The sequence below is a fragment of the Eptatretus burgeri genome, chromosome 9 (assembly GCF_056783735.1).
Source record: "Eptatretus burgeri isolate ZD-2024b chromosome 9, Ebu_testis_v1, whole genome shotgun sequence".
Classification (NCBI taxonomy): domain Eukaryota; kingdom Metazoa; phylum Chordata; class Myxini; order Myxiniformes; family Myxinidae; genus Eptatretus; species Eptatretus burgeri.
The window spans coordinates 29308383-29336299 of NC_140969.1; the positions used below are offsets into that span (position 1 = coordinate 29308383).

Genomic DNA, 27917 nt, shown 5'->3' on the forward strand with positions numbered 1-27917 from the left:
CCATGCAAGCTCCAAATGCAAATGGTTTGTTTTGATATTGTTTTCATGGAAAGTGATCTCATAACCTGATTTACGTAATGAACTTGTATGTGGTACAGAATATCAACAATTCAAAATTTTAGGTTGGTGTCATTTGACCTTAGAGAGTACAATTTACAGGGAAACAGCAATTTCAGTGTGAAATCCATGAGATTGGGTGAATGTTTCAATAGAAGTTCCACAACCTGCACATGTGTTCAGTTTGAATCTCAGTGGTGGTGATCGTGGTATGCAGAGTATGGGCGGTGGCTTCGGGACAGATTGGTCTGACAAAAAGTGACACTAATCCAATAGGATAGGATATGTCAGTGGTATATATTGCACCACTCTCATAGTAAATAAGCCTGGTGTTGGCTTAGTGGTTAGGGTGGTGGCTTGGGATCCAAGGGTCCTGAGTTCAAGCCCCGTTGGCTGCTGAATTAACACCAGGGGGTTGACTCAGCCTGTCATCCTTCCGAGGTCGGCGAAATGAGTGCCAGTGTACTGGTCCTGGTGTATGTTCCGGTTAGAATAGGTGTACCATATCCCTGTGTGTCATAAGAGGCGACCAGGGTTGGTGTCAGGAAGGGCATCCGGCCATAAAACATTGCCTCAAGAAAAAGCCAAACCCCTGCACAGCAGGGAAAAATGGCTGTAAAAACTGTCATTTTTTTTTTACTCTCATAGTAAATGTGGTGGTTCTCCAAACACCAAGTAAAAATAATTCGCTCCGACGTGAATCATTATTTCTACTTTTATTATTGTTTCTTGTCTGAAAGGATGGTACGGCGGTGGTTTCTGGACGAGGGACCCACCTGATAGCATTAGTTGTTGATTGGGGACCCATATACTAGCATTAGATGATGCATCGTGTTACCAAAGGAGGTCACGTCTGTTCAGACATGCTGTTTAGTTCATGTAACGATGGTGATGATTGTTCTTTGCTTCTAGTTATATAATCAAAGTTATTTTATGAATCATGCATTTATGTATCCAACTATTCATTTGCAATTGGTCACTGGCTTTGACACCAATATAAATTTTTCTTATCTACATGTATCGCTTGGACCTTAGGCATCAAAAAGCTGCATATATAGAGAAACAGTGTCAAATGGAGCACCTCACCACCATTAGAGCATTTAACTTACATCAGATGCGGCAATAAATGTGAATTGTTGCTTCCAGCTTGCTGGCTCGTGACAGAAGATGCCATTTTCGTTTTTGCCATCTCCATCCCTACCCCGTTTGGAATCCCGTGTGGGCATGGGTAACTTACAAGTTACTTATAAACATGTATTTGTAAAATGAATTTTATTGCACATGTTTAATCAGATTTTGTTTGATGATTTGTTCATTCTGACTGTGTACGAGTTATGAAATGTGAGGGTGCTGACACTTTGTCCCACTACGGCAATATAATCAAATGACTTCATTCAGGGCATCCATACATCTGGAGGGACACACATCTTTTCAACAGAGGTCAAGGCTTGGGGAAGACCTGAATGACACAGGGAAAACACTGGGATAATGATGGAACTGAGGGAGTTGGTATACAGAGAAGGATGGAGAAATGAGGAAGGAATGTACAGACAGACAGCACAAGTACGGGTTTGCAGACAGGATAAGGGAACCGATAGGCTGAATAGACAAGGAAGATGTAAGCAGATAGGATACGGAAACTGATGGGCTGAATAGAACAGGAACATGGAAGCAGACATTACAAATTGACAAATGGAGTGAATGTGGAAATGTGCAAATGGTCAGAAGAAGAGAGTCAGTGGGGATTAAAAAAAAGATCAGTTATGGGAATAGGGAATAACATGAGATGAGGATACTACCACAGATTTTGTTTCGTGAGAGGACAGGCTTAATCTTCTTATTATTCAGCGAGGAACCATCTTTTTTATGCACCTTCTGGGTTCTGTGGAGGGGTGGGAGTGTTAATTTTATAATGGTAAAAATGACCAAAGGGATAGAAAGGTGGACTATAAAAGAGCGAAAAGAGTCAGGGAGTTTGGGATTAGTGGGAAGGGAAGGGAAGTGAAGGAAGTAAAGTTTGAGAGGAGTGAAGGACATGTATGGATCATATTGTGGAGTAGATCTGAGTTGATAAAATTAAAATGGAGAGAAGGAAGACAAGGGAGGATAATCATAGATACAGAGGTAAGGGGAGTGTCGGAGAAATGGGGAGTGAGGGGAAGGAAGTTTGGGAAGAAATGGAGCATTCTCCACCTGAGTAAACAGAGCACTTTCCAACAAAGCACTTACATATTTGTACTAGAGTTTGTGCAGAATAACTCATCAACCACCTTTGGTTGTGATCAATAGGTGGCTCCTTTACTCGATTATTATTATCCCCCCAAATGTTGTGCGCACAGATTTAGATGAGTGTGAAGTTCTCGAAGACGCGTGCGGATCGGCGCTCTGTGAGAACGTTGATGGCAGCTTTGTCTGTGTTTGCCCCAGCGATGATGAGCTGTTTGACCTGAGCAGTAAAGGGTGCAAACTGGTCGATCAGGGTGAGGATTTCATCATCGGAGTCCATATTTATGTCTCTAAGGAATTTCGGTGGTTTGTTGTTTTGATGCGTGACTACCACATTGAGAACTGGACCCTGAAGCACCAGATGTCTTGGTGCATGAGACAAAGAGACTGAATTTGATATCCAAATATCAGCGATGACGTGAATGAAGTGTTGGTTGAAATTATTGAAGGTGAAAAGTGGGGGAAAAAAAAAAAACATTCATTTGTTGTTTCTTTTCTCACTGCCAGCAACTTTACAGATGTCATTGTCAGAGTTGAAGGTTGCTTTTGTGAAGGAACCCATACACTTGCGTAAGTTGTACACCATTGACACACAACTACCATACACCCAAGCTATATCCAATTTGAGCTTAACTCCCACCATAATGCATTTTGTGACTGTTCTCTAAATCCTTGGATTATTCATAATGATGAACCGTAATAGCTCATAGATATTGAACCAATACGTCAAAGTTCATGCAACAAAACTCTTCTTGGAATTGTATCTTTTAAATTATCTTTGAAAAAGATTGTCGCCCCAGAATAAACTTCCTTGAACGTGAAGGTGCAAAATACCACCACGGGTTTCGTTTTCACGTCAAGTTGAACCGTTGTGTTGCATATGACTTTGGACAAGGCCGTACTTCTGATTTGTGGAACCGCAGAAGGATGGTGGGATATTAACGGTGGAGTTTGCTACTACAACCTCGAGGAGCCTTCGATCTGCAGCAACATATTGGCGCCCAACGTGTCGCTGGAAAAGTGCTGTTGCACCGTGGGTGGTGGCTGGGGTCTGGACTGCAAGATCTATCCGTGTCCAGAGGAGGGCACAGGTGCTCTGGATGTCCTGCCTGCTGAGTGCTCCAAATATTTACTCGAGCCTCTGCTTCTACAACTTCTTCCTCCTCTTAGCATCCTCCTGTTATCATCATCGTTCACTTTCCTTCTTATTGTTATTACTTGTGAAAAATCGAAGATGTTTCAAGTATATTGGTTGGTTGTGTGCGTTATTCTGTTTGTCTGTTTGTCTGTCAATCGCCTACAGGTCACAATTCTAAACCAATCATCATGAAACATTACCAAGTTGTAGAAGTAGTCTCAACTGAGAAGCCGATTGATTTTGAGGTCAAAGTTCAAACGTCATCTTGAGGTCAGATTTCTAAAATCATCATTTTTCATCCGATTGACTTGAAAGTTGAACAGGATTTTCATATCAGCTTCCTGAATTCAACTCCCAATTACTTTTGAGGTAAACGTCGACAAAGAGGTCAACATTGGCCAAAGGTCAACAACTAAGGTGGTATTTCTAAAATCCTCAATTTTCATCCCATTGACTTGAAATTTGAAGAGTTTCATATTTGGTCATTGAATTCAACCACCTATTATTTTTGAGCTCAACATAGGCCACAAGTTCAACATAGGCCAAAGGTTAACAACTTAGGTGAGATTTCTAAAATCCTCAATTTTCATCTGATTGACTTGAAATTTGAAGAGGATTTATATATCAGGTCACTGAATTCAACCACCAATTATTTTTGAGGTCAACATGGGCCAAAAGGTCAACATAGACCAAAAAGTCACAGTCATTTCTAAAACTGTCAATTTTCATCCATTTGTCTTGAAATTTGAAGAGAATTTGTGTATTTTGTCATTGAATTCAACCAGCAATTATTTTTAAGGTCAAATTTATTTTATGGATTTTGCAAGTGTCGTGCTAAGCATGACGTCTGTCTTGTTTCTGTTATTCTTTATCCAATTATTTTCTGCTGCTTCTTCCTTTTCGCCTTTTTCATATTACCTCTGCCACTGAGGGTGTGCAAAGGTTTTCAACGCTTTTTATCTGCCCGTCTGTTTGTGAGCAGAATATCTCAAAGTTGTGGACAAAATTTGGTGGACATGTTGGGTGTGTGATGAGGACAAAATGATTCGATTTTGGTGAAGATCTGGATCCGGATCTGGACAACAGAGTTTTCTAAGCGATTCTTCACAATTCAGAGGGCCAAAAACAAAATATGGCACGATATCTCAAAAAGTTGTTCCCGTTTTCAGCTAACCCTAACAGCTTGGGACGAAACTTGGTGGATGAGTTGAGCAGGTAACACCCACAAGCCATTTAGATTTTGGTTGAGGTCTGGATCCAGATCCGGTCTATCAGTGTGATACAAAATGTAAACTATTCAGCCTGGCAGAGGTATGTGCTCAACTGAGTGCCGTTCTAGTTCTCTACCTGGTTCTCTGTTATTTTTCCTTCATTTCTTCCTGTTCTCTTTTTTTTTTCATGATCCCACAGCAGCAGCACAAACTTTCATTGAAGCTTCCTTTTCGTGTTTTACTTTCACAATTAATCGATACGTTTCATGACATTTCATTTGAGTTTTGAATTATATCATTTGTTTGTAAATGCATTTATAACAGGCAGAAGTATTTTTATGCCTCTTATTGTGTGAAATGTTTTTGTTCTTGTTTATTGTGCCATCAGAAATTTTTTCGAATCTCTGCCCAATGGGGAGAGGGAAGACTTTATCCAGATCGGGAGAAGAACAAGGTAAAGATTACATCTTAAGGATGTGGCAACAGATTAAAATGTAACATAATCGTGATCGTTTCCATATATGGTACTAGATAGATTAGCCTTTGTGATGTTGAAAAAATATATAATAATAATAATAATAATAATAATAATAATAATAATAAATTGTGTTCTTGACTTTCCTGTTCATTGCTTTTTAGGAGCAATTTTTTCTGCAGGTTATTATTACGATAATAGGCTAATTACAATGAATAATCATCTTCTGACCGTATTTATTCATGTCTGCCATTTAAAATGAGGGGACCATTTTAAGTTTCATTTTTGCTCTTGCAAGTGTGGACAATTACAGGATGTGCCACACAAAATAAACACCCTTGATTCTAAACAAACTTAATTTTAACAATTGGTGTCATGAACACAATAAAATGGAAATATATTATTATCTGGTGGCATGTCCGATGACATCACATGGTGCTTGAACCAATCAAGGTATCAAATCAATGAAATTATTTGTGACAGTGTGATCCAGGTGTGTGTGTGTGTGTGTGTGTGTGTGTGTGTGTGTGTGTGTGTGTGTGTGTGTGTGTGTGTGTGTGTGTGTGTGTGTGTGTGTGTGTGTGTGTGTGTGTGTGTGTGTGTGTGTGTGTGTGTGTGTGTGTGTGTGTGTGTGTGTGTGTGTTTTTTACCATTTAAAGTTCTTGCTATGTGCTACAGCCCAGTGCAATCAAGACCAGTGCTGAATTTTTTTAAATGCGTATAAATTTCTCATTTCACAACTTGAAGATGCTCACAGCATGTACTGTCTTTAGTCATTACTAGTTCTCATCACAGGATTGCGATTTGGCTAAGAGAGACAAAAACGTGGAATTTTCTTCATTCAAATGAGGAATAATTCCTCAAGAAATACAAATGCTTTGAAATGTAAGAACTAATTTGAATTGCCATGTTTTGTGATCCCATCAGAGCACTTCACTTGTAATGCTGAGTGAAATGCTCATGATCGCAAAGCACAGCGTTCTATACATTTATTTAACACTGCAGTATCAACGGGTCAATTAATATCACCTGGGTTGTTTCTGGAGGTGATAATCCGCCAATGAACCAAAACTACTGTATCTTGTACTGCATTCAAACCAAATGGAGGCGGCTCACACGTGCGGGAAACGAAGCAGCACACGAGATCCATAATCTGCTTATAAGCAGGGTTTATTTTTTGACACAAGTACCAGGGGAAAATAGAACCTGACGGAAGGTACAACAGCAGGAAGAGGGGGGAGAACAACACGGCACGACCATGAGCAGGCAAGCAGGACGAAGACACACCAGCAGGCAGTTCATTCCTTTCGGAGCACCAAAATTGCCTTACTCCTTCCCGAGCACGACCCACCAACTCTCTTTCTCCCCTCCAAAAGAGCGAACAACTTACTCCCTTCTTTTCTCTTCAGAGGTCATGATCAACTTTTTCTCTCTCGTGAGATGATCCAAACTCCCCCACCCCCCCCCCCGGGGTCAATGAAACTCCTCTCTCTCTCTCTCTCTCTCTCTCTCTCTCTCTCTCTCTCTCTCTCTCTCTCTCTTTCTCTTTCTCTTTCTCTCTCTCTCTCTCTCTCTTTCTCTCTCTCTCTTTCTCTCTCTCTCTTTCTCTCTCTCTCTTTCTCTCTCTCTCTTTCTCTCTCTCAGGCCACACCCAGCCGCCAACCCAATGACGTCGCAGGAGGCTGCACGTACATTTGCCTCACTTTAAAGCCTGACTAATCATTATTACCATGTGTCACCTTCCGTATGATGCACATTTAAACAAGACAATTCTTTAGCCAACGTTTCCGACTTCATACATTGAGATGGGCTAACTGCCCAAACAAGAACAATACTGATCTATACATTTCTAATGGTTCTAAAGTAATATCCACCCCATCTCCACAAACCGAACGATAATTTTTCAAATTTTGTATTCTTCTCTGCTCTATTATAATAGACTTTTGCATGAAGGCAGTGAAAATAGTTTTTTTTATAACGGGCAGGTGTAACAAGAGGATCCACCTGAATATAGCAGCAAGTAAGGGTAATCGTTAGCATGTTTGTTTATATTAGCATGTATATATTCATATATATATATATATATATATATATATATATATATATATATATATATACATATGTGTGTGTATATATTTATATATACATATATTTGTGTGTATATATCCGGGCGTAGTGGCGTGCGCCTGTAATCCGGCTACTCGGAGGCTTGGGTTGGAGGATCGCTTGAGGACGCGGGCTCTGCACTGGGCAGGGTGTAGAGCAGCCCGGAATCATGGCGAAACCCAAATCCTGATCCCTGTGTCGTAAGAGGCGACCAGGGTTGCGTCAGGAAGGGCATCCGGCGTAAAACCTGTGCCAAATCAGTATGCGGATCATAACGGATGATCCGCTGTGGCGACCCCTAACGGGAGCAGCCGAAAGATGAACAACAACATATTTGTGTGTATATATATATATATATATATATATATATATATATATATATATATATATATATATATATACATATACATATATACATATGTGTGTGTAATATATATATATATATATATATATATATATATATATATATATATATATATACATATGTGTGTAATATATATATATATATATATATATATATATATATATATATATATATATATATATACATATGCATATGTGTGTGTAATATATATATATATATATATATATATATATATATATATATATATATACATATGTGTGTGTAATATATATATATATATATATATATATATATATATATATATATATATATACATATGTGTGTATGTATATGTGTATATATATATATATATATATATATATATATATATATATATATATATATATATACATATATATAAATATGTATATATATATATATGTATATATATATATGTATATATGTATATATATATATATATATATATATATATATATATATATATATATATATATATATATATATATATATATATATATATGGATATAGCAGATGTGTGGAAGGAAAATATGGTGGGAGGGAGTTGTTTGGAAAGGATACAAAGTAGGATTTATACTCGTGATTTTATTCCTTAAAATTATGGTCTTAGAGGAGCAACGACACTGGTGCATTTTAATACTGTAAATGCTAAGACATTAGGAGACCATAAACAAACAAGTACAACAAGAACAGGCACTCAGCAGAGCGCATACCTTCGCCAACGCTACATTTTGCCCCCCCCCCCCCAGAAACCGTTGATTGTGAGGGTATTTAATCCCATACCACAGCTGCCATCTCATAATTGTTATGATGGCTTAAAAACATTAAATTTCCTGCTGTTTGACACTGATTCACATACATTGTACAATTTCTTTATGAACTCCCTGACCTTTTTGGGTGTCGGTGTCAAGTCAATCTGATGACAACTGGTCACATTATAAGAAATCAAATATTACACATCACAGGATAGGGAATTGAATTCTAAACATTTTGAATCTACTTACATGCAAATTGTATAAGAATTGACCGCGTTATGATAATAAAGGTTGTTGACCCCCCTGACCTTTGACACAAACCGCTAACAAAGGTAATGACGTCATTGTGTCATATCGTATATCACAAGATTGGGCATTGAATTCACAACATTTTGGCATTGGTTGCATGCAAATTGGATAAAAATCGACCGCACTATGGCAAAATGACGATTTTGACCTTTTCATGACCTCGACCTTGACCTTTGTACTCTTAATTGTGTAATTGGTATTAGAGTGTGGGGAACAGAACAGTCAACATTTTGGTGTTGGTTTCATGCAAATCGGATAAGAATTGACCGTGTTATGACTAAAACCGCACATTTTGCAATGTCTTGACCCCCCCTGACCTTTGACTCCCAACCGCGAATAAGGGTTATGACGTCATTGTGTCATGTCACATATCACAAGATGGGTTATTGAATTCTGAACATTTTGGCATTAGTTGCATGCAAATTGATACAAATTGACCGCGCTATGGTAAAAAGACGATTTTGACCTTTTCATGACCTTGACCTTTGATCCGATCGCTCCCAAAATCTAATCAAATGGTCCTCAGATAATAACCAATCATCCCACCAAATTTGCTACGATTCAGTTCAATACTTTTGGAGTTATGCGAATAACAAACAAACAAACAAACAAACAAACACACATTTTCACAAATAAATAAATAAATACACAGCGATCAAAACATAACCTTCGCAACAAAGTTTGCGAAGGTAATCAACACAGTGTGTGGGATTTGAATCTATTGGATCACAGCATCATGGGGGAAGTTCTCAAATGGGATTGCCAAACATGACAATCCCATTCAATTCTTACATCGCAAATGATTTGTATCTCATGAGGAATGAATTGCTCCTTGCTTTGAAGGAGGCTTTTTCAGCAAGTTGCTGGTGCATGTTTATTGCATCACACTTAAATGCAAACAAAACCTCGATTCACTGTGTCATGACTTCAACACACTCTACCTCACTCCCTTCGGGACAGCAATGCTGTCTGCAATTTCCTGGTTGTATTCGGCAAAGCATCAAACCAAACAACGAGGCACACATTTGCTGCAGGTTCTACTCTGTGGTTGGCAAGCTCACTCACTTAAATGCATTAATTTATTGTTCTGCCATTAGTCTAGTTATGGTCTTTTGGAGTTATTTCTGCCAAAACAGAAAGTTTTAAAGGAATTGGTGATGTTGTTTTTCTGTATGTCAGGAGCTCTGGCTCAGTATCACACAAAAGGATTGATGACTTTGACGGCATTGCCCTTGAACCTGGTTTTTCCACCTTTGCCCAAACAGGAGTGGATGAATGTGTGCTTTTTGGCGCTCAGCTGTGCAAGGATGGTGTATGCGTGGACAGCGCAAAGACCTTTGAATGCCTTTGTCGGACAGGTTATGCCTACAATCCAAAACGGCTTCAGTGCATTGGTAAGCTACCCAGAACTAATGATCGCTTGACTAGTTACAAGACCACATGCAATGGACAAGAAATGCACCCAGAGTGCTCACAGTTCGGGTTAGGGCTGGATTGATATATTTATGTCATAAAAAGCACGTTTTAAGAGCTTGACTTTTATGTGGATACTTAGTATTAGACACAGGAAGTGGCCACTTGGCAATTGATGCCCATGTTACATCCACAGCCCATGAACAATTTGCTTAAATTTTGAAAGGTTTATCCCATTAATTTGATATACCCATTTACTTACGTTTTACCACATCAGTAGATCACTAAACCTGAATATATATATATATATATATATATATATATATATATATATATATATATATATATATATATATATATACAGTAATGTAGGTGAAGGAATTTATATCCATTGGAGATTGGGGGAGTGCTCACCACGCTCCACACATTTACATTTTTATATATATATATATATATATATATATATATATATATATATATATATATATATATATATATATATATATATATATATATATATATATATGTATGTAGTCGAGTCCAAGGGGTTTAACCCCTTCCGAGACGGAGGACCAAACTTCTCCCTTGCAGACCTGCAGCCAAGACTCACTGAGATTAATGCGTGCGTGGGAAAACAGCCAAGTGATGTACCAGAACGGCACAAATACACAGACACAAGCAAATCTAATGAACTAAATAATAATTTAATAACAACAATCAAGTTTGTACAATGACGATAATTCAAATTATAATAATGAAAGAAAAATGTGAGGTTAATTAAACTCCAAGTCAAGGTGCCTCCACACACGGACTTGAATACAGACAAGGGGACAGATAATAAATAAAAATAATTCCTTCTTTATTTCGGCCCTTAGCCTCGGGTCTCGGCGAGATGATCTTTGTTATATCGTGGTAGAGGTGCGCTAAGGCAGACACGAGCGAGGGAACAGCACAACCCTGCTTTATTGCCACGAGCGGGAGTGTGAGCGTACGGTGCCCGTAACTCCGCTTAATTACGTACTCGATGCACTCTACAAGCACACAACCCAAAGGCCACTGCTAATGACCGTACATGCTACTTCTGACGCTACTCGTACTACAAGCCCCCAGTGGGCGAGTCGTGACATATGAAGCCCCAACCACGTGACCACCACCAACCGCCACCCGGGCTACGCCCATACAGAACACTCCTCCCCACTAAAAACATGAGTATAACACGACCCTTATACTGATAAGCAAAATCGGCATAAAAACAAAGCGGAACAAAACGACACCAAGCAAAAATCATAGGCACTACAACACAGAAAGCAACCAGCGCCAAAAATGGCATTTAGCAAACGCACTGGCACCATGATACAAAAGAAACAAGTGGTGAAAAAAAAAAGAAAAAAAAAACCATGACATAAACAAGCAAAGAGGAATAAAATGACATCAATCATGTGGCCGTGAATCAAACCCAGATGAGACGGCACAAAAGAAAACGTGCTTCATCTGCCCAACCTGCAACCTCAATGCCGCTGTGTTAACCTGGCACATCATTCATCCTTTCGAGCGGAATCCCAAAATGCAGTGGACAGGTGCTCGAGTACTGAGTTGTACGACGAACCCAATGATGGCTGCAGACCACAAAACCCTGGCCGTGTTAAAGATATAAAGAAGCAAGTTGGGAAACACAGCATCACGACGCAGCAGAAGCGCCCCCAGGCGGCTCATGCTTACACGCCTTCTGGCGAGGTCGCGATGACCTACCGTGCCCCCTGGCCAACAAGCTCCATCAAACACCCCCGGTCGACAAGCTGGCTCATCTCCCTCAGACAGGACCGAATCAGGTAAACACCCCGAGCCTGGAAGCCCCGCGGCGCCACTGTGGCTGACCTTGGCGAGAACAGAGGTTTGCGCTCCATGGCCCCAGGCACGACTGACCTTGGCAATATCAGGGGTGGGGGTGACGCTGAACAGCGAACCAGCCCCGGCTCTGAGTCGATCTCTGAGTCCCACACGCGAGCCGAACCGGCAATTAGCCGGCTGCAGTCTCAGCAATCCCATACAAAACCACGCATCACATTCAGTCATGCCATAAAGCAATAAGAACATCGTCTGTGCAGATGCAAATTCCCGTTTTCGTACAGCGCGTTCTCCCAGTATAATCCCCACACATGACAGGGTAGCGAACCGTGGACTGCCCTCGCAGCCGGAGATCAGAAAGACCTCTTTATTCGCCACGATCGTCTGCAAGTCCTCCACATCATATCGATCATATCGGTCATCCCATTGATTGACCCCAACCAAACATATCATGCTCACACGCGGACTGTCGGCATTTGCTTTAATAATGCTAAATCGCATCACTCGTGCAGTGAGAATCAAACATACAACAATCAGCAATTTATGAATCACATCCTGTGTACGCCTCTTGCATGTCACGACGTTGCGAAGACTTGCTCGCCGGTCTCCATCCAAACGTCGCAGAGGACACCGTCGATGGTCGCGTTCCGCGAACTTCTTGAATGCGACCGGCTCGCTCCAAACCCCCGCTGAAATCGCCTGCACGACCCGGGCGTGCACTGTATCATGAGCGCAGCCGAAGCGCGAGAGTTCGTCGCCGCTGGCATGGCTCCCGTTGCTCCAGAACCGCACATCATCGTCGCAGGAAGCAATGAACGGCAGCCCATGCAGCATCGGCGCGGCCCCCGTCGCCGGAACCTCGCCCTCGGGTCTTGAGGGAGGCCCGGGCCCAAACGGAGGTACGTGCCCCGAAGGAGGCACAGGTGCACCTGGAGGCACGAACTCCGAAACAGGAAACTCCTCCCCCTCCCCCGTGCCTGGCCCCTCCCCTCGCATCACGAACCGCGAGAGCGCAACCCGCTGACCTTGATGGGCGACCAAGACGTGTGCCCTGCCAACCGCCGGTAGCGCTTCACCGGTATACGTGTGCAATGCGAGGGTAGCCCAAAAAAGACGTAGACTGGGGAGTGCATGAGCGGATTCAACTCGAAACACGATCGGTGCCTCGACTCGACCTCCACTGTCATTGGTCTTGTCACCTTCGGACCAATTGAAAACAGGTTCAACATCAGCAGCATCTCCTGCTCCGGGTCGCCGGGATCGCTATGCCCAGGCTGCACGCCTCGACACGGGGCGTAAAAGTGTACGCCATGTGCAAAACACCGTATCCGCAGTCGGTCTTGACCCGGGACGTAGCGGTCGCTTCTCACACCGCCAATCATGATCGTTATGATGGGCATTGATTCTCGGCACACACACTGTAGACGTCCCCGAGTGTTCAGACCGCCGTCTGACTGATTGCATTGCAACGCTCGGGCACGACCCGCACCGAAGACTGTGCGTGTGGCCGTGGGGGCTTGGTACACCGCGCTGACCTTCGGATCATCCGCCGCGCACTGACCACCGAGACTCCAGACATCCTCCTCGTCCTTTAGCCGTGGCATCGCAGAAACCATTCCCGAAGCTTGCAAAGCAGAAATAAAACGAACTCCGAGCGCGGCCGTCGTTCACTCAATTTGACTCGCAGGCGCCGGCGAGACGTCAGGCTGCAGGACTCGACCCGCAACGAAGACTGTGCGTGCGGATGTGCGCGCGAAACTCACGATGCGCTCCCCTGGGATCCTCGCCAGGTGTGGAACTCGAACCACGCGAGTTGCGCTGAGTTTCCCGCTTCAGCGATCCAATCGCCAATACCGATGCAAACCAGGCACTCTGCACACGTCGATCCGAAACAGACTCGTCGCCAAACTGTTATGTTGTGGTAGAGGTGCACTAAGGCAGACACGAGCGAGGGAACAGCACAACCCTGCTTTATTGCCACGAGCAGGAGTGTGAGCGTACGGTGCCCGTAACTCTGCTTTATTACGTACTCGATGCACTCTACAAGCACACGACCCAAAGGCCACTGCAAATGACCGTACATGCTGCTTCTGACGCTATTCGTACTACAAGCCCCCAGTGGGCGAGTCGTGACATATGAAGCACGTGACAACCACGTGACCACCACCAACCGCGACCCGGGCTACGCCCATACAGTACAATCTTTATGGAATGTGGCGATCGGACCGCGTCGGCGCGTGGGTAACCGTGCTCAAAATGGCGCTGAGCGGTTCGTCAGGCAGCATGGAGATGGCACTCGACGTCACGACTCACAAACCACGCTGTAGTTTATTTTCCAGAGCGAATATGCCGACGTTCCTCTCCCTCGCTGGTCTCTTCACAACAATGGTCCACACGATGAGACAATCTCTGAGGCCCCATGAGGAGGCCACGAGGCACGTTGTCCTTCCCTCCTAAGAATCGTACACGCTTCACGGCTCAACCGAACCGTCAACGGCCAACGTCCTGCTCAACACGCGAGCCAAATTCACCAGCATGAATACGAGAATCGTGCAGCCTTCGTCATGCCGAGAACAAAAGCGAGATCCTCCGAGTCCCTCTGACCGTGTGCGTCCCTCCTCCTTAACTACTCGCCTCCTACACCCACTTCCTCTCCATGCATCTCACGTCACGCCCATCAATCATCCCTCGGGGGCATGATTTTGCCTGTTGTCACCCTTTGAAGGCAGGGCTTTCTGCCCACTTGTAGTTGTTTTAGGGACATATTCCCCACCTGTATTGCCAATCTTTAAATATAAAAAACATAGGGACAAGTCACAGAGGGGCGATTACATACTGGGGAAATTATCCCTAATCCCTATCTAATTAGCATGGCACCCCCGCCCCCCCCTCCCCCATGTGGTGACACGTAACACTTAAGCTCACAGTCTCCCTACTTAGTTACATCGAGATGTCTCCTGCACGTCCATGGGCCAAGCAACTCCACACATGCTATCTTTCTAATGAAGTCCCTTCATCTACTATATATATATATATATAGTTACGGCTGTGGAAATTCGAAATACAACATAAAGGGTCCTTCGATCAGTTATAACGATAAATAATTGTGTAGTTAAATTTCCCCGCCGTTGTTTAGAGGGATTTCCGTGTTCACAGGGCTGTGATCCTTTGAGTTAGCTGTTTTTCTTTTCTCTATCATTATTTTGGACCAATCTTCCCCAAAAACAACCAAATCGCCACCACCAACATCATTCCCAAACAACTACAACTCAAACACCACCACCTTTGCCTCTTTACCTCCACAACTCCACTCCGCAAACATCGCTTCACCGCCATTCTCAAACAATTCCCGCCAGCAACCAAATCGCCACCACCAACACCCTTCCCAAACCACCGCAGCAAACTCCCACCAACTCCGCCTTTCTACCACACGTCATGCCATGGGCTGTGAATGCATTCCTTTCGCCTCGAAAAGCGGATCAGGAATGCTTCACACCCCCTTTTCATCCATCCAATGGCTGAGCATCGGGTGGTGTAGCCCCGCCTCCAAAACCGCTGTGATCCACAAATTTGCATAGACGCCCTCCCCCAGCCTATATAAGTGCGAGCACGGCGCAGCTCGAGACACCAAGTGGGAGCAGTGGAGTGGCAGCAGCAGTGCGTCGGCAACCAAGTGGGAGCAGTGGAGTGGCAGCAGCAGTGTGGCAGTCAAGTGGCAGTGAAGTGGGAGCAGTGGAGTGGCGGCAGTCAAGTGTGTCGGTCGCGGCAGCCAAGTCTGGAGTCAGTGTCGGCAGTCTGGAGAATCGGGAGACGGGGCAGTCAAGTCGAGGGCAGTGTCGGCGGGGCAGTCAAGTCGAGTGCAGTGTCGGCGGCGCAGTCAAGTCGAGTGCAGTGTCGGCGCGGCAGTCAAGTCGGGAGATGGAGCTCGAAGCCGACGGGAAAGGCAGACGGGGAGCGCCAGAGAGAGCTCACCGACCACGCCAGGGGCACGAAGCCAGGTGCAGCTATGCTGACATCGCGGCTGGCCCACCACCACGCCACGAGGGCGCGGGTAAGACCCTTCGGTCTCGTGAACCTGGCCGCTCATCCAGGTTCCACGCGCTTTAGGCCCACGGGCCCAGTCTGACTCCCTTGTCTATGAGGGGGTCTTTTCTTGCTTTTTCTTTGAATGCGTGTTGTGGCGCCGAATCCCGTAAGTAAAACCGTATAAGTGACTGTACATAATTGCTTATAGACTGTCGTAGCACCTTTTGCTTTGCCTTTGTTCTGTATACGTGCATGTTAGTGTTTTGCATTCCTGACTGCATATGTGCTTGTATAATAAATGTATCTGTGTGCAATAAATGTGCTTGTCGAACTGTTCCCGGTTTCGTTGCGTCCTTTCCCTTGTTTGAAAGTTCCATCTTGCATCACGGAAGGAATTGGTAGAGGGGTGTAAGCACCCAGTAAATAATCCCGTCCGTCGGGGCCGGCGATAACACCGCTCGGTTATCATTGAAGCACGGAACGGACCCCTTAAGCGGTTCGTGTCCTAGGCCGGCCAGCGGCGAGGTATGATCGCCCGGCTAAGTACCCACGCAGGTACTTAGGTTGGTCGAATTTGGCGAACAACCCTATCCTGCGCGGGTGGCCGATTGGCACGATTGTGGTGGGGTCGAAAGACCCACCCGTGACTAGCTCCTGGCGGTAGTTCCAAGGAGGGTCACGACTGAATTGTCCGTTCCGGTGGGTGACGCGGACGCGATTTGAGTTACATGGCCATTCGCACGCCGGGCGGGCCGAAATTCGTAAATACATATATATATATATATATATATATATATATATATATATATATATATATATATATATATATATATATATATATACATATATATATATATATATATATATATGTATATATATACATATATATGTATATATATATGTATATATATACATATATATATATATCTATATATATATATATATACATATATATATACATATATATATATACATATATATATACATATATATATATATATATATATATATATATATATATATATATATATATATATATATATATATATATATATATATATATATATATATATATATATATATATATATATATATATATATATATATATATATATATATATATATATATATATATATATATATATATATATATATATATATATATATATATATATATATATATATATATATATATATATGTATATATATATGTATATATATATATATATGTATATATATATATATATATATATATATATATATATATATATATATATATATATATATATATATATATATAAATATACATATATATATATATATATATATATATATATATATACATATATATATATATATATATACATATATATATATATAAATATATATATATATATATATTGTTGCGAATTCGCGCCTGCCGGCGTGCGAGCGGCCACGTAACTCGAATCGCGGCACGTCGCCCACCGGACGGACAATTCCGTCATGACCCTCTCGGACTAACGCCGGGAACTAGTCACGGGTGGGCCTTTCGGCCTCACCACGATCGTGCCAATCGGCCCCCCGCGTGGAATAGGGTTGTTCGCCAAATTCGACCTACCTAAGTACCCACACGGAGGGTAGACCGGGCGATCGCACCTCGCCGCAGGTCGACTTCGGACACGGGCCACTTTAAGCGACCCGTTCCGTACTATCGGGATAACCGAGCGGTGTTATCGTCAACCTCGACGGTTCCGATTAATTATCGGGCGTATTTAGCCCACTACCAACCCTTTACGTGAAGTAAGATGGAGATTCAATTAAAGAAAAGACGAAGTGAAACGGGAAAAACAGTTCAACATGAGGCACATTTATTCCGCCGCACACGGAAAGCACACATATACAATTACAACAATGATGCACCAAAAGCAATTGCAACAAAAGAAACACAACAATGCAGAGATACTACCGACTACGCGAGCACACGGCAACACTTACACAGTTTTACTTTACAGACGGCGCCGACAACACATATACTCAAAAGCAAAAGAAAGGGCCACCCTCAACGACAAGGGGACAGACGGGGCTGTGAGCCGAGACCGGGTGGAGCCTACCCGTCTTGTGTTGAGCCGCAAATGCCGCGGCGGTGCCCCGACTCCGCGTTCCTCCGCGGGTTTCGTTGGCACTGCTTGGAATGGGGTGGGAACGGGGCCCCCTTTCCGCACTATCTCAGCGCGGGGGGGAAAGAGGGGGGAATTGTTGATGCTCTGGGGAAAGAGGATAGCTGGCTTGCTTGGGTTCCGCGACGAGCGACTCCACTGCGACCTCGACCGCGCTCCCGGCTTCCCCTCTCTGCAGCTCCCCGACAGACTCCGAACCCCGACAGACTCCGACTCTCCTCTAGACCCGTCTTGACTGCTGCTGCCACACTCCGCCGCCGCCACACCTCTCCAACTCGCCCGAGCCCAAAAACTCTCTGCCGCTGCCACACTTCGCCGCCGCCACACCTCTCCAACTCGCCCGAGCCCAAAACTCTACTGACTGAATTCGCCCCACGCTCGGCGCTTTATAGTATGGCAGGAGAATCCATATGCAAGTTTCTGGATCAGGATGAGCTCGGGGGCGGAGCCACGCTCGCCCATTGGACGGAGGAAAAGTGGGCGTGAACCTCCCCTGATCCTCGAATTTACATATATCGATTCTACTCCGACGCGCTTGGAGGCGGGGCCAAATCGCCCCACGCTCGCTGATAGGACGGAACAGAAGTGGGCGTGTATCATTCCTGATCCGACTTTTCCTCGGAAAGGCCGCTTTTTGCACCCACGGCTCAGCGCGCGTCCCGCACGAGGCCAGGACAGCCTGACGCTCGGCGCCCACAAGCGGCGCGGGAACGGCCGCAGAAGGAGAGGTGAATGTGGTGGAGGGGCTAAAGTGGCGGTGATGGCCATGGCGACGCTTGGAATGGTGGTGATGCGATGTTTGCGAGAGCGAGTTGTGAAGGTAAAGGTCGTGGCTGTTGGCGTTGTTGTTGTTGTGAAGCGGCGTTGCGGTTGGTGGTTGTGGTATGGCAGTTGAGACGTGGTTGGTTCAAAATAAAGACAGAACAGAAAAACGGCTATCTTAAAGGGTCGCAGCCCGAATGAATCACATTTATTCCCTCTAAACAACGGGTTTGGGGCTAACTACACATGTACTTACAGAGATATCTCACCTACGGGACCTGAATGGTGGTTTGTGAATTTCCTCAACCACAACAATATATGTGTGTGTGTGTGTGTGTGTGTGTGTGTGTGTGTGTGTGTGTGTGTGTGTGTGTGTGTGTGTGTGTGTGTGTGTGTGTGTGTGTGTGTGTGTGTGTGTGTGTGTGTGTGTGTGTGTGTGTGTGTGTGTGTGTGTGTGTGTGTGTGTGTGTGTGTGTGGTAAATGTACCTTTTTATCCATAGCTCTTTGTTAGACCACAAAACAAAATCTGAGGCTCCCATCCAAACCTTGGTTCACCAAGAGTAGAAAGAACTCACAAACCTTGGAGTACCTGAAATGGCTTGGGGAGCATAATAAAACCTTTGCTCACTTAGTCAAACAACAGAAGAGGAAAAATGTTAATTTACTCATGATTCAAACTTCAGTTTCTCGGTGACAATGTCACAGTGTGCTCACCAGAGCCGATTTCATATATGGTCCAATAGTGGCTGGTTACAGCTAACCTGAAGATGAAGCTAGACCACATTTGAAATAACTGGGGAGACAAATAGATACTACTGCTGCTGGATCACTTTAGGGCTGCAGATTATTATCTTGTCAAAACGAAGTTTTTGCAAGATATGTTAGTCAGCTTGTATGTTTTTTTATTTTTTTTTTTTTTTTTGTTTGTTTGTTTGTCTGTAATCACGTATAAAAAATTCTGCAGAGCACAGTTATCATTGGAAATTTTTGTAACTTCGCATATCAGAGGCCTATAGAGGTCCCTTTCAGTGCACAATATTTTGAAGGTCAAGGTCAAAGGTCAAGGTCACTTTGTCGCAAATCAGGGGAGTCGACGAAACCCTTATTTTTTGAGTAATTTTGATCGGATCGTCTTACAAACTTCATGGGAATATAGTTCATGGTCTGGCGTTCAGCTGATTAATTTTTGGTGGCGATTGGCCTTGACCTTCATGGTTAGCGCCTTAGGTCAAACATATTTGACCCCAAGGTCAAATTTTCAAGTTTTAGGAACCATATCGTGTAGTACCTCAAATTGAACACCTCAATGAGTGCTTTCTAGATATGTCAAGCTTGAGACATTATGACGTCATTTGGTGACGTTATGAGGAAAAAGCATATTTTTCATGGTTACTCTGAAGAACGATTCTCATCGGAATCTCTCGTAGGCAGATATTCCTCAAGGAGTCGCTCCTGGTGGATAGCAGCTCTGTTCACCTCAGTGTGACCTTAAAGAAGTCACACGTGGTCACCTTTTGGCAAGATACGGGTCACCCTGCAGGTGACATTGGTTTATTCTCATGTTAAAGAACTCCACCACATTTTTGTTGGTGGTTCCTGCATCAGATGCAAAGAAGCAGAAGGATGGCCTGACAAGCGCCTTCCATCAACATGCTGTCATGTCAGGAAAAATCTTAAAATTAATACGAGAAGCCTTTGCACAAATGCTCAGATGTTCGTTTGAGATCATTTGGAATTGCGCACAATTTATGTGTAAAAGTCTCGTTTTCAAAGGGCTAGAAAGATAAAAAAAAAAAAAAACAACATTCTTGCTTGAGAAACTTTTCCGGTTGTTTGTCTCGCTCACTAATCTTTGGCTGCCATGAGCATTCCACACACAGCTTGAATATGGGATATTTTGGCCCAGAAGAATGGCCCTTTCAGTTAGCCGACATGAATGATAAAATGTTGGAAAATGATGTCCGTAACCTCCAATCGGTGTGATTTCTGTAGATGTAGATGAGTGTGAGATGGAAGGCAGTTGCATCGATGGGTTGTGTCACAACACACATGGCAGCTATGTGTGTCACTGTGAAGCTCCACTGTCACCGGACATCTCGGGCAAGCGCTGTGTCAACCGTAGCATTGCAGGTAAGTCTCCAACTTCTTATCACATTGGTCTTTCTCTCAACGTCATTCATTGGCATCACCCTAATATTTCTCTTCATCCAAATATCTACTCGGTCGGAGAATGGTAAATAACATTCACCAATATAACTAACAGTTAATCAATGCATTTGGGCTGTGATCCCTGCCATGTACCATCTCTCCATCATTTTGTTGACGTGTCTTTTATGTGTTGCTATGTCTTACCTCAACAGCCTCGTCTCCATGTTGTGACTTCCATTTTATCCAGAACCTGGGCAGAGTGCCGTTTTTTTGGATGTTTGCTGGAAGGATGTGTCTCATTATTGGATGTGTGGACAACCTTTTACCAAGCAAAAGACGACGTACACTGAATGCTGCTGTCTTCATGGCAGGGCATGGGGAGTAGAGTGTGCCCTCTGTCCTCCAGAGACATCCGGTATGTAGATTATTTTGAGCTTTTACAATTACAATTCCTTAATGGACTTCCAGCAAGCAAAGTGTTTCTTTTCAAGCAAACCCCACCCAGCCCCTCCAATGTACAAAGTAGGGATGTTGGACCGCACTCTAGGATTTGCTCGTCGAGGGATGTTGGATCGGACTCTAGGATTTGTACTCTGCTCAAGAGTTTTCTGAGCTATTAGACATGCACTCGGGACTTTTTGACTCCTGAGTAAACTGCTTGCTCAGCCATTCACCGTAATAATGCTTCTGAAAGTTTAGGTGAACAATACAGTGGCCAAAACCTTTCTAAATTATATATTCATGTTTCAAATCCTTAATATTCAAATCCACTTAATTTGTAATCCAGGACAGATCGAAGTGGGGTATGAAGGATCGGACAAACACCTTTCCAAACCCCCATGAGCTCCTTTATCGAACCAGCATTTCTTATTTTCAAATTAAACAATTCACAGAGCTTTGTTTAGTCATAGATGCATAATGTCATTATTGCGCAATGGAATGGACTCAAATGAATTGGAATAAGAACAAATATGAAGTTTGCCTTACTCACCTGTTTCAACACAACGTGATGGACAACACAAAGTATCGTCGCATGTACAGGTGCTGTGCTGCATGCGCACGTAGATGTATGAATTTAGAATTTAGAAGTCAGGAAACCCAAATTAAGGGCAACCACATGCCATGCCATGAGTAATTGCATCGCCAAGATGAAACTGAGCTGGTTACGAGGCGATCTTTGTGTTGATTAATTGCCGCAATCGTTAATGTATTGACAACACGATCGGACTCGTGAAATTTCTCACACGCCAGCCACGCGAAAGCCCAAAGTGATGCTTATTTTCCAGATTAAACCCAATTTACCCACGCGTGGACAAACATGAAAGAGTCAGACCAACTCAGGCGCAATGGAATTCAAACATAAAAACACGTTTATTGACAGGAAAAGCAAGTAGGAATGGGTTGAGCTCAAATGACTTGAGTAAATAAACCCCAAAGATTTGGAATGTGCTGCAGAGTCTCGGGCAGAAGGAATGTGGTATGGAGGCTTGAACAGAAGGAATGTGGTATGGAGGCTTGAACAGAAGGAATGTGGTATGGAGGCTTGAACAGAAGGAATGTGGTGCAGAGTCTCGGGCAGAGTGGCAGTTTTGCTGCTTTGGGCTGCGTAATTGGGCCGTAAACAACCCCGCATGATGTCACTTCTTTCCTTCATTGGCTGATGAGATCTGAGAGCGGTAGAGTTGAAATTACTTTGGCTGCTTGTCAACACTGGTTTTCAATGGTGCTTCGGTGCCGGGCCCACACTCAAAAGGGGCCAATAATGACCACAATTGCTTAAAATCAAACACATCATGATACTATCTGAAAGATGCGTATATATTATAAGTGCCACATAACTATGTTGTCATGTAGTTTACATTTTATTTCCGCACGCCAGTCATATACTGGAGTGTGGCGACACTGCACTGTCATTGGCGTAGGTGCCAATGCACACACTGTTGCAGGCATGGGTGAGAGGCAGAGCAGGAGCGTTAGTTTAAAGAACAAGAGACAAACGAGAAGGACACTCTTTGATGTCACGACGTCGACAGATATTCAGATCAAGTCAGGTCAGGTATGGGAGCATGCGCTGGAGCAGCGCATCGCTGCGTCCACGTTCTGCCGGTACTCCAGAGGCCTCTGTCTGGTCATCCTCCAGGCAGATGCCTGGCCCATCCCCATCTCCTTGATATGCCCCAATGTGCTGCAACCACGAGGCACGTGGTCATCCCACTGGCCTCCCCACTCACGAGGCTCCCTTGCTGAGAGAATCTGGTGAGCAGGATCAGTATAAGGAAAATGAGCCACATGTTCATACAGCCGCAGCTGATGCCATGGACTATGCAGGTAACAAATCTCATTTGAGTCTCTCTCAGCAACCGCTTGTTGGACACAATGTCCGACCAGCGATAGTCAAGGATTCTCCGAAGAGACCTAGTACCAAAGGAATTAATTCTCAATCTCAGATCCCTGGTCAGAGTCCAAAGACACATTCGTAGAGCAAGACAGGAGGCTCCACAGATCTGAAGATTTGAACTTTCGTCCTCCTGCACAGGTACCGACAGCGCCACACCCCATGGTCCGTTGAATAAAATCCATGACTTCCCAGGCCCAACCCAGACGTCCATTGACCTCTGGCTCACAGCCAGCAGTGACATGAATACAACAGCCAAGGTAAGTGAATCACTCCATTACCTCAACATCCTCACCGGAAACAGGTATAGACAAAATGTCATTGAAAGCCAGGGTCTTAGTTTTGACCCAGGAAACTCATAATCCCAGTGGCTCCGACTCCTCATTCAGCACCTCAAGGGCCCCCAAAAGGATATCGAGAGTCTCCGCAAAGATGACTGCATCATCTGCGAAATCTAGGTCAGAGATCTTGACATTCCCAAACGATGCACCGCAGCTTGATCTCTCTGAAATCCTCCCTAGAATCCAGTCCATACAAGCGCTGAAAAGTGTGGGGGCCAGCACACACCCCTCATGAACTCCAGTAACAACTGTAAATAAGTCGGAGATGGTATCACCACATCTCACAGCACTCTCACTACCACCACTCTCACTGAACAAGAGTTCAGACATCAGATTGATCAGTTTTGGTGGCACCCCACGAAGACCAAGAATCCTCAAGAGGGAATCCCGATTCACTGAATCAAACACTTTGCAGAGATCAACATCAGCTGCAAGCAGCCCCTGTCAAAACTCTCATCAGCGTTTGGTGAGGACCCGAAGGGCAAGGATACGGTAAATCGTTGACCTCTTTGGTGGAAAGGCTGACTGCTCTGGGTGCTGGTGCTCAAGCAGATGGTGACGAATACTATCGACAATTATTCAAGCAAAGACCTTGCCCGGCACTGAGAGAAGCGTCACCACTTGGTAGTTGTTATTGTCCTGGCGATCACCTTCCCTTGCCAGAGAGGGACAACAAGGCCCCACGTCCAGTCAGTTGGGATAATGCCTGTGTTCCAGGCTGAGCACAGAACTGCATGCAATGACATGAATGCAGCATTTCTACCAGCCTTGAGAAGTTCAGCAAGGATGCCACAGATCCCAGAATCACTTGACCACAGGTGATGCTCTTCCCCCTCACAGATTCCTCGCACATTGGCCTCCTTGTCCACTCTCAGTGCACGTCCAGTTTTATGCCTCAAATTCTTGAACAGCCCAACTCTGCCATTTAGCCTGGCCTTGTGACTCTGGTCAATGGGATTCAGTGTCCATTGAGACAAAATTCTTCTTCACCCTACGATAAGTTCCAAGACATCCACTGGAAACATCAAGGATGGTGGTCTTGAAGGCACTCCACAACTCTTCAGGATCTCCCAAAGCACCCAAACCCCTCAAATCTCCACTCAGCCTGTTCACAAACTCCTCAGCTACCCTCTCATCCTTGAGCTTGCCAATATCCAGATGAGGCTGGGATGGTGCCATTTTCCTGGACTTAAACTGCAGCTTTGGAGTTGCTACCACAAGCGTGTGATCGGCACCGAGGAACGGAGCACTCCGGTTGACCCCAAAGTTATGGATTATTCTCCAGTGACCATCAACGAGCACATGGTCGATCTCCTTTGCCACACCACCAGCGTTGGAATAACAAGTCCAGCAATGAGTCTGTGGGTGCTGAAACCATGAACCAGCCACCCCATGTCCATGACTTCTTGCAAAGTCAAGGAACTTAGTGGTATTCTGTTTCACAGTTCCAGACCCTTAGGGAGCAACACATGTCTCATAACTATCCCTATCAGTTCCAGTTGATACATTGAAATCCCCCAAAACTAGAAGTGTATCTTGCCTGGGGCACTGATCAACCAGAGACTCGAGCGTGGCATAGAATGCGTCCTTCATGGTGAGATCACTCGCCTCAGTTGGAGCAAATACAGAGATCAGGGAACGACACCCATGGAGTGATGAATCCTTAGTCTCATAATACGCTCGTTGACTGGTGTTACGTCATTATTATCATTGGAGTCAGGTTATTGGACACAACTGCAGCAACTCCTTGGGCATAGTAACCCTCAGAGCGACCAGACATATAGTAGGTGTAGCCACCCACCATGATTTCACCACTATTCGGTCTCTGACCCTTAGAGAGTGCTGCAACACCGATGTTCAAACGCTTGAGCTCAGATGACAAACAAAACAGGTGATCATCCTCTCTTCAAGATAGGACATTCCAGGCGCCCACCTGGAAAAAAACCCAGGTTAACTCAAGGAGACCGCCGTCTGGTGGACGCCACCTCAACACCACCCTGACACACACTACCGCAATCTGACCTGGGAAGGTTACCCATGGTTTTCCTCCTATCATCAAAGAGCATTTAAGATCATCGGCATCTCCCACAATGAAGCTGAGTCTTTGGGCCTCTCACTCAATCACCGCAGGTTGGTCGGTGGTCTTTCTGTCTTCTACCGACTCCTCTCCAGCCTTGCCCCCCCTGCTCTCTCTGCGATTTGTCCTCACCACATTTCCACAGGGCGCTCAAGGTCCGCCAACAACCCCCTTCTGGTAAAACTACCAAAATCACGAATCACTGCTCATCTTCACTCTTTCATTCCTCTTTTTTCCCGCCTTTGGAATAAACTTCCTCACTCTATTCTTTCTCATTCTTCCCTCCAGGCTTTCAAAACAGCTGTTCACCACCACCTCTTATCTTCCCCCATCCAAATCCTCGATCTTTTCTACCCCCGATAATCCACCCAAGCCCACTTCCTTCAATTCCCCTGCTTTCCTTCCTGAAAGTCCCTGTAATGTCCATCTTCACTTCACCATGTTCCCCGTCCCATCCCCATCCCTCTCCCTTCCACAGTTCACCTAATGTGTCTGTTCCCCACTGTTTTGTCCCTTCCACTCCCGCCCCTCTTGTCTCATGCCTCCTTGCTGTGAGTTGTGTGTTAGCTCTCATACGAGCCTCGACAAGGTATACAAAAAAAAAAAAGAGAAGGGGTCCCAAAGGCTTTGCACCAATCCCGTCATCCGGTGAGCTGCCCTGCGAAGGGCAGATGCACAAGAAGTACTCCCACGGAGTAGGTTTTTTTCAAATTTTCCTTGCCTTTTTCTTGTGTTTTGCGGAGTGAAGAGTTTTATGGTGGCTGGAGTGCAAATCCTGCCACCAACCTCCTCAAAAAAGTAACCCAACTGCAAGAGGATGTCGGCAGACACAGTTGGGCACTAGATATGGATGGCTGTTGGCTCACAAGGAGCGCCTCCGCCCTTTGACAGGATTAGTTCTTCATCCTGCTGGGTGTCCATATCCATACACCCTTCTCACCAAGAAATTTGGTGGGAGAGACGGTTTAGTCGCCGACAACCCGACCATGAAAAAGTGCGTATAGGTCTACATGGCACCTGCAACAAGTCACAGATCTAATCTGGCCTGACCTGACAACAGATGTGCCTCCGCCCACATTATTGCATCATTGTACATATTAATACCAAGTTTGATTTAAATCCCTGAACCCAGATTCAAGACATTAAATATTTCTGGCTGCCAGACCATGCCTCCAATCTGGTTGAAATTTGAAACATATATTCCACATGTCTACTCAATCATAACTGTGACGTTTCACATTGATTTCAAATGGTTCAAGAGAAAGATTTTTCAAAGAATTTCGTTCAAACCAATATGGCTGCCAGACCATGTGACCTATTATTTATTTGTGAACACCCTTATATCCCCAAGGCTTGGGGAACATGTAAGTGAAGTTACCACTCGATCTGTCAGGTCGTTCTGCAGAAGAAGGTTTTAAAATGTTTATTCTTAAAAAAAAGACATAGCTGCCAAACCATGTGACCTATGATGTCATAGGTGAAGAACTTTTGGTTCCTCATGGATAGGCGATCATACCTGTAAAATTTCACCTCGATCTGTTCAGCCGTTACAGAGAAGAAGATTTTTGAAGGTTTAATGTCAAAAACAAAATGGCTGCCAAACCACTTGACTGATGACATCATCCAATTTTTTTTGCCAATTACCATTTAGCCCTAAATAACCCTCAAAAATCTTCATGCTGATTGGATAAAGCGTTTGACATTAAATTATGACGTCATAAGGAAGCCATGTATGAAAAAAAAAATCACCCTTGTTTCCTATGGGGAATACTTCACATTTTCCAAGTTTAAATTTTTTTTCCATGGAGCAGTTTTGGAGATACAGAGGTCCAACATTTTTCCTTTTTTCCAACATGGCTGCCACACCACGTGTCCTATGACATCATAGTCGTCTCACAAACATTCTCCATGAGTAGTCGCATCGATGGTGAAAAAAAATAATATGCCGCCCAGCTTCGATACAACCCCTCTTCGATCAGATACCGGATCCACGACGTCCACTTTATCAAATCAAATTCAGAATGGGTGGCTGATCACGTCTTTGGAGTTTTGCATTGATCAGATCAGGCTTTTTGTCCAACATGGCTGCGA

The 27917-nt window shown here is 44.2% G+C and overlaps 1 protein-coding gene across 2 annotated transcripts in view; it reads left to right on the top strand.

Annotated features, from left to right (window-relative positions):
- The window catches only part of LOC147019802 (latent-transforming growth factor beta-binding protein 2-like), a 99850-nt gene that overhangs the window by 54593 nt on the left and 17340 nt on the right, over positions 1–27917 (top strand). For both annotated transcript variants that reach the window (XM_085894541.1, XM_085894540.1), the window contains 7 exons: positions 2397–2537; positions 2791–2853; positions 3207–3374; positions 5021–5086; positions 9925–10053; positions 20858–20995; positions 21261–21428. In XM_085894541.1, coding sequence (XP_085750667.1) covers positions 2397–2537; positions 2791–2853; positions 3207–3374; positions 5021–5086; positions 9925–10053; positions 20858–20995; positions 21261–21428 — 873 coding nt within the window. The remainder of the gene's footprint in view (positions 1–2396; positions 2538–2790; positions 2854–3206; positions 3375–5020; positions 5087–9924; positions 10054–20857; positions 20996–21260; positions 21429–27917) is intronic.